At 34.0% G+C, this 8,583-nt stretch overlaps 1 protein-coding gene across 2 annotated transcripts; it reads left to right on the top strand.

The window, feature by feature from the left end:
* Positions 1-609: 609 nt before the first annotated feature.
* Positions 610-5,144, top strand: LOC142635345 (G-type lectin S-receptor-like serine/threonine-protein kinase At4g27290). 2 transcript variants are annotated; one of them, XM_075809579.1, is made up of 7 exons: positions 610-1,927; positions 2,053-2,178; positions 3,476-3,633; positions 3,738-3,948; positions 4,082-4,319; positions 4,395-4,545; positions 4,624-5,144. In XM_075809579.1, exons 1-7 carry the CDS (start codon positions 625-627, stop codon positions 4,915-4,917), a joined length of 2,481 nt encoding a protein of 826 aa, XP_075665694.1. In that variant the 5' UTR covers positions 610-624; the 3' UTR covers positions 4,918-5,144. The 2 variants fall into 2 exon arrangements, with proteins under 2 accessions (XP_075665694.1, XP_075665654.1); XM_075809539.1 differs by having other exon boundaries at positions 3,473-3,633.
* The last annotated feature ends 3,439 nt before the right edge of the window (positions 5,145-8,583 follow it).

The following is an 8,583-nucleotide window of genomic DNA, read 5'->3' as shown; positions in this document are numbered from 1 at the left end:
AATGTTGAGAGTAGTGGAGAGATGAAAGGGTAAAAGGAAAATTATGATTGGAAGTAGTGGAGAAAAATGATAAATAGGTAGATGATGTGGCTGCTGATGTGACTCAAAAGGAGCGTAGTAATAATAAATGTTACGCTTCAGCTTTTAAATATATATAGATTGATGAGAGAAGAGGATATGTTATTTCTACAGGGAAATTATTCATTTACATTGTATTTGTAATGTATATAAATTTACATTGCAGGAACAATATTATAATTCCCAAATTAATATGGTATTGCGGTGAAAATAAACGCAACTGGTACTATAATTCTCCTTAATTTCAAATCTTTTAGTGCTCACCTAGTCACCTTTCCAAAAATACGACATCTGCGACTGCGACTAATAAATACAAGAAATTTTTGGTTCACAAAAAAATGTGGAGTTCTCTAACAAGCCAGTCATTCTTCAAAAGAAGAACAACATGCGTATGACGAATGCGCTAACTATGGATATGGCGCCGTAAATAGACTGATTTTATATCACCCTTCTGAGTCAACGCATGGCCTTCCATGATCTAGTCTTTGCTCATTATAATAGGCCTAACTTTAAAATGTTGGCTAAGAGCTCTAACAACAGGAAGCAATGGACATCTTTGCTTTTGTGTTGTTGTTGTTGAGTTCGAGTTTGCTTCTTTTCTTCTTTGTACTGTCGGATGCTGCTGACAGCATCTCAAAATCCGAATTCCTCACTGAGGGCATGACCCTGGTCTCTAGAGATGGAAGCTTTGCCCTGGGGTTCTTTAGTCCTGGTAATTCCGATAACCGTTACTTGGGAATATGGTACAACAATATCCCAGGTAGAACGGTTGTTTGGGTAGCAAACCGGCTCAATCCAATAAACGACTCGTCTGGCATGTTGATGGTAAACAGTTCAGGTAGTCTTGTTCTTCTCGGCCAGAATAGAACAGTTGCTTGGTCGGCAAACTCAACTAAAAAGGCCTGGAATCCAATAGTCCAGCTTTTAGATTCAGGAAATCTAGTATTAAGAGAAGAGAAGGAAGAAAACCCAGAAAAATATTTGTGGCAAAGCTTTGACTACCCTTCTGATACTTTGCTACCAGGAATGAAGATTGGATGGGACCTAAAGACTGGTCTGGAACGGCGCTTATCTGCATGGAAGAGTCCAGATGACCCGTCTCCTGGAGAACTGAGTTGGGGGGTTGAACTTCATAATTACCCTGAAATAGTCGCAAAGAAAGGCACCAAGAAGTTCTTACGAACCGGACCATGGAATGGCCTTGGTTTCAGCGGTGTACCAGGCTTGAACGACAATCAGGTTTACACCTACGATTTTGTCATCAACAGCGATGAGGTATACTACATATTCCACCTGATTAAAAATTCTGTAATCTCAAGAGCAGTTTTGAACGAAAATGCATCCTCATATGAGCGCTACATATGGGTCGAAGCAGATAAAAAATGGACCACATACATTTCTTCACCAAAAGACATATGTGACACCTATAATTTATGTGGTCCTTATGGAAATTGTATCATTGGTAAGTTACCTATCTGTCAATGTGTAGAAGGATTCAAGCATAAGTCACCAGATACATGGAACCCAGATGAGTGGTCTAAGGGATGTGTACGCATTACCCAATTGAGCTGCGAGGATAAAGATAATATTGGGTTTGCTAAATTTGTTGGGCTCAAAATGCCAGATACCACGTATTCCTGGGTGAACGGAAGTATGATTCTTAACGAATGCAGAGTCAAATGTTTGAACAACTGTTCCTGTACGGCTTATGCAAACTCAGATATTAAAAATGGAGGAAGTGGTTGCGCCATGTGGTTTGGGGATCTAATTGATATTAGACTGCTTGCAGCTAATGGGCAGGATGCTTATAGGCAGGATGTATATATTCGAATGCCTGCTTCAGAGCAAGGTAATAGGCCTATGGTCTTTATTGCTCTTTAATTTATATTTTTACATGCCATTGAAGCTATAATCTTTGTTGTTTCCATCTATTTTATTGCATTACTAAAATATTTTTGCTTTTCTTCTGCAAAGTCAATCATAAAGAGGAGAAAGACAAGCAAAAGATGAAGGTTATAGTGATAGTTGTGGTTGCAATTGCGGTCGTTTGTGGGGTGCTCTTGATTCTCTACTGCATTAGCAAAAGGACAAACTTCAGAGGTAATATTTCTTTCTCTGACCCACTTTGGAAAAGATATTTCAAGATTGTTTAATTGAACTTTTAGAAACGTACAAAGTAGCTAATAAGATGTTGAACAAGAAAAGCTGTGAAGTTTAGCCATTTGATCTTAAGAAAAATAATGGTAAGGAATAAAATTTGCAAAATAATGGTAAGGCTAAAATATGTTGTGGCCTAAAGCGGGGGGACCAAGAGGTTGACTCAAGCTACTAAATATAGATGGGCTGAAATTTGCTCAAAAAAAAAAAAAAAGATGGGTTGAAATGGCCCATTAAACGAGTATCACAAAAAATAATCTAAATCTTTGTTTTGATTAGGATAATAACCGTATATGTAAACACCAATTTATACTATCTTATGCAAGATTTCCAGTAAAGTTGGAAAGGCAGAAACTAGCACAACACTTTTAGTGAAAAAACCATGCCTTTCATCCATGAGCTTTCTTGAGAGAATCCTAGTAGTTTTATAAAATTTTGTGATCCAAAGTTCAAAACCACATGGCATTTCTTCTAGTGAGTTGACTGTAGATCAAATATTCAAGGAGGTACCTTAATTGGAGTGCACCAAAGGTTCTAGTTAATTTACATAGACCTGCCATTCATGAAGGAGTTGAAGGAATCCATATAGGAAGAAGCTCAAAGTTTTAAAGCTATTGTGAGTCGCAGAAGTTATCTATTGGGAAATTAAAGCCAGGTACAATTTTTTTTTTTCAAGACTGTAAAACACATCCTTTTCTAGTTGATTGCCTTAGTGGGAGTAGTTTACACATATAGTCCTTTTTTCCTTTAGAGTGTTCTCCATAGGTTTCTTCACTTCAAAATTATATTACAAGTCTATTTGGGAATAACTTATTTAATTGAAATTGAAAATTTTTTGTTGAAAGCATTGTAGATAAACTTAAAAAGTAGTTGAAATAGTATAGTGAGACTCATGAGTTGTATCAAAAAGTGCAATGGGACCCATGAATAATATAAAAAATAAGCTAAATGGTAGCAAAAATAAGCCAAATAGTAATAAAATAAAATAAACAGACTTTTTAAGCCAATGTCAAACACAATCTACGTGTCTTATGCATTTATAGTTTTATTTTATTTTATTTTGCTTTATGACTTGGTCACTTATTATATTTTGATTATTGATATTGATATTTTGGATCACCAAATTTAGATGATTTGAAATCAAATAATAATTCTGTTGTGTAATTAACAAGTGGGTCTAAAACAATTGCCCTATTCTTATTTCTTATGTATAATGTGAAGCCCATCATGATCTTAGCAGAGAAATTGGAGAATAATGTGATGATAGACCAAAACATTGAAGGCCAAAGTGAAGACATGGAGGTCACATTCTTCACCCTAGCTACCATAGCCACTGCCACTGACAACTTTTCAAGTAATAACAAGCTTGGCCAAGGTGGCTTCGGACTTGTATATAAGGTAACTCTGCAGCATGCTTTTATAAAGATCACAAAAAAGCAATTCTTACCATACTCAACTTCAATAAATAAATAAATAAAAAACTCGCATATTTGAAATTTCAGGGTACACTAGTAGATGGAAAAGAAATTGCTGTGAAAAGGCTTTCACGGAGTTCTGGACAAGGATTGAATGAGTTTAAAAATGAAGTTATACTAATCGCCAAATTGCAGCATCGAAATCTTGTTAGGCTTTTGGGCTATTGCATTGAAGGAGATGAGAAAATCCTAATCTATGAATATATGCTCAATGGAAGCTTGGAATCCTACATTTTTGGTTTGAACTTCTCTAAAACAAATAATTTCTACCAAACTCCATGAAAGTTTTCATTGTTATTTGTAGAAATACCAATTTCTTGTTTCATTATTCATGTTGAACTTAGTATTAACATAAATGAGAAACTTTTCAGATCAAACAAGAGCTGAAGTTTTGGGTTGGTCTATGCGCTTTAACATTATCCGTGGGATTGCGCGAGGGCTTCTCTATCTTCATGAAGATTCTAGATTGAGAATTATACATAGAGACCTCAAAGCTAGCAATGTTTTACTTGATAGTAAGATGATTCCAAAAATTTCTGACTTCGGTATGGCTAGAATTGTTGGTGGAGATCAGACTGAAGGAAACACAAGACGAGTGGTTGGAACATAGTACGTATTCTCAACATGTTTTATTGTTGACATTTTTTTAATCAAATATTTTAATGCTTAATGATGTTTTTGCAGTGGTTATATGGCACCTGAATACGCAATTAATGGTATATTTTCAGTAAAATCTGATGTTTTTAGTTTTGGAATATTGTTGTTGGAGATAATAAGTGGAAAGAAAAATCGAGCCTGGTTCCATCTAGACCATGGTCTAAGCCTTGTTGAACATGTGAGTTCTCAACAAATTTCATCCTCTATCTTACATATACTGATACAAAAAATGATTGAGAATTTTTAAATATTTTAGGCATGGAAATTATGGAAAGAAGGTAGGCCTTTAGAACTGATTGATACTTGCTTAGAGGACGTTGGCATCCAATCGAAGATTATACGTTGCCTTCATATTAGTTTCTTATGTTTGCAACAACATCATGACGATCGGCCAAATATGTCATCTGTGGTTATGCTGTTGCACAGTGAGGGTTCATTACCTGAACCCAAAGAGGTAGGTTTCTTTGTAGGAAAAAAATCACCTTCGTCAAGCAAGAACCAGCCATCCTCAGTCAATGAAATTACTAATACCGTGTTAGAGGCTCGATAGTCAAGCATAATATCAATTGCATTGTATAACATATCTTATGATTGATATTTTGCATCTATACATTTAGTAAATTATACACACTTGTATTCTCCATGTATGTGATATCAGTCTTATGTGAACTCTAAAATGGCTTCTACAATACTATATAGGTTTGAGTTTGGGCCAAAAGTTGCTCAGAGACAACTAAATTTTAATATGCTTAAATATGAGAATTTGATGATCTTTTTCCTTATCTTTCCCACTATAATGAATTTCTATGTGAAAATTGTTTCATTGGTAAGTAGACATCCAAAATTTTAAAATGAACATAGATTTGACACAATTTGGATTTGAAATGAATGAGATGTAGTTGTTTGAAAATGGCACACTTAATATTGAATTTGAGAATGTAGGTTGAGTAAAAAGAATCATTTGTAAACACCTCATTTAGTTCTCAGCTCCAATGATGATCTCAATGTATCAACAAAGGTTAATTGAAGTTATCTTGATAGTTTGGAAGTAATTCCAACTAAAAAGTGGTCCAAACTGCTTTGAAAACAATACTGAAAAATGCATAATGTATTCTTGAATACGATAATCAAACCAGGCCTCCTAATTAGATAACTAATCCCAAAGTTTTTTAAGCCTAGTAAAGTAAGCACTCAAAATTGACTAATCTTGAGCAAGAAATGAGATTGCCTTCTAAATCTGAAAGATTCAAGGTGCATTCCTTTGTGCAAACCTCTCTTGAAGATCCACCATGTGTTTGGATAAGAATGAAAAATTAAAATTATTTTACTATTCATCTTATTTTTGCTACTATTCATAAACCGCACTGCACTTTTTGGTACTATTCATAAGTCCTATTATACTATTTTAACTAAATTTTACATTTATCTATCGTACTTTTAGCAATAAGTTTTCAATTTCAGCAAAATAAGCGATATCCAAACAGACCCTTCAGCCAGACATCTCAAGCTATCTACGTGTAAATATTCACACTGGAAACTACGTCTTTAGAAATAGAATTGATAATCCACGAGAGCACCATTGTGTTGCATCTTATCCAACGACTGAAAATTGGACGGTATCCATTGGTATATTGTGCCATTGACAAAACCAATTTTGGTCTTGGCTGTGAGAGCCATGACCATTGAGCGAGACCAAGTTTGATAGTTTTTGACAATGAGTAATTGGCTAACAAGAATTGTTTGTAGTTGTAGGAGCGGTAATAGAATCAGAAGTTGCTGAAGCTTCAGCCATGGAAATGAAGGAAAGCTTATTCCTAAGAATTCAAGGAAAAATATTCTTGAAGAAGAATAATTCAAAGGAAAATTAGGTAGATGAAAAAGAATTTTGAGAGTGAAATTCACAATCTTAAATGAAAAAAGATCTAAATAATTACATGTGCTGCTCTGTTTATAAACACAAATACGGAGCCTATCAACAAACTAACTAACAAGCCTAACATAATGAAATCTAACAAACTAATTTTAGTTACAGCTAATTAAATTATGACACGCGTACAAAACTAATTACAACACTAATTGCATCACGTGAATGACATGTGAGCAAATAATGGTAAAAGGATTGTGGCTGTAGGCTTGTACTCTGAACGACTGTAGTCTTGTTATTGACGGTGAAAATATATTAAATCGAAATATACATATGATATGAGAGTTGAGACCCATAAGCCAAGGTGTCAACAGCCAACCACTTTTTGTGCTATGATAGTACTAAGACATGGGATTTCACTAGCATAAAATTATTACTTCATTTTCTCTTTAAATATAAAAAGTGTAACAACTCTTTCTCCAAAGATTAGTCGTAAACCCACACGATGTTTGTAAATATAAAAATGTTTTCTATTTTTATAAGTTTCATATAATGGAACACATTTGCATTCAACAACAATACATATATATAATATAATTTAATAAAAAGATTTAAATGGATTAATTTAAGGTTCAATTAGTCCAAATAGATCAAAGTGGACCAAATTGGACTGAAGTGGACCGAATAGGACCGAATTGAACTAAAGTGGACTTAATTGGACCGAATTGTACTGAAGCGGAAAAAATGGGACCTAATTGGACTGAATGAGACTGAAGTGGACCAAAATGTACTGAAGTGGACATAATGAGGTTCAAGTGCACCGAATAGGACCAAAATGGACCGAATTGTACTGAAGTGGATAGAATGAACAGAGTTGGATGGAATGGGACCGAAATGGACCAAATGAACTAAAGTGGACCGAATGGGACCAAACTATACTGAATGGATCAAAATGTTATGTTGATGTGGCTTATTAGAAATGTAGCAATAATAAATACTATGCTTCAGCTTATAGATATTATATAGATATAGATATTAATATAGACTTTAGAGACCATTAACTTCTTATGTTGCCACTTTTGAATAACACAAATGCATCACCTTCTAATACAAATTTTAAGAAAAAAAAAACATTTCTACTTCACGGCTCATACCTTCTCAGAGTCTACCCAATTGTCCAATCATAGATCACATTCTTAAGCTTAGTAAAAGGATAACCATGCACAAGTATATATTTTAAGCCACTAAACCAATGTTTATGTGTTGAGTTTCTCGCAAGTGTATTATCTTGTGACGCAGAGGAAAAATGTCTTGTCATTAAATTTGAGAATCAATCTGTGATACGATGGGTTAGATGTATCAATTTTGAGAATATGCGGGTCATAGAATATATATATATATACCTTCTGATCATATCATCAAATTTAATTAAAGTTTACCAACCTGACTAACGTATCTAAGCTAAAGGGAGCTACACACTGAAGTGTCACAAACCAAACTAAAAAGCATCCATGTATCTAAGAGCAAAATGTGATAATTGAAACTATCCAACTAACAAATTATGAGATGTAATCTTCAAAATTGCTAGTGTCCCAAATATAACAGGCTGCCTTTGAGCTAGTCACAATCAATCCCAAGTTGTTTAACAGTTTCCCAACTTATCATATCAATTATAAATATCAAAGCTTGTGTATCCTATTAGCGGTATATGATTTTGAATTCTCAATTCATCTTGTGGCAATGGTTTTAACCCAAAAAATTACTTACCAAAAATAAGGTTTAAACCAAACATCTTTTTCTTTTCTTTTTTTAAGAATACTAAAAGTATTTTAACACACATACACAAGGAAAAGAGAGAAAGTCTTAAACAAACTGACAGTGATGTATATCCAAAAGAGCTTAACCCTAGGATATACAGCATAGCCTTTAAACCAAGCAACATTAATTCAATAACAATTGGGAAAAAATCAAATAACTTTTTCCTGCCATATGATTAAACGGCTTTAAAAAGGAAAAAATTTTACATATAAAATTATTTCTCCCCAATAAAACAAGCACACTGCATTGAATATAGATAGATTCTCAACAGACTTATGACTCCAAGTTTATAATTTGGACCCACTTTAGTTCACCATATGTTACTAATCATTAACTAAGACAATCATAGAGTATTATTTTGAGCATTGTTATTAATACCGTTTCGGACCCCGTTTCGGTTTGTCCAGTGGAATGGAATATTTCGGTACCGGCCGATTTCGGCGTACCGTTTTAAGGTGTTTCGGGTTCCTAAAAATTAAATTATATATATTCTTGTAAAACATAAAATAGTCAATTCTAATAAATAAATAACTA

The sequence above is a fragment of the Castanea sativa genome, chromosome 1 (genome assembly GCF_040712315.1).
Source record: "Castanea sativa cultivar Marrone di Chiusa Pesio chromosome 1, ASM4071231v1".
In the NCBI taxonomy this organism is placed as follows: domain Eukaryota; kingdom Viridiplantae; phylum Streptophyta; class Magnoliopsida; order Fagales; family Fagaceae; genus Castanea; species Castanea sativa.
This window is presented reverse-complemented; position numbering and strand designations above follow the sequence as displayed.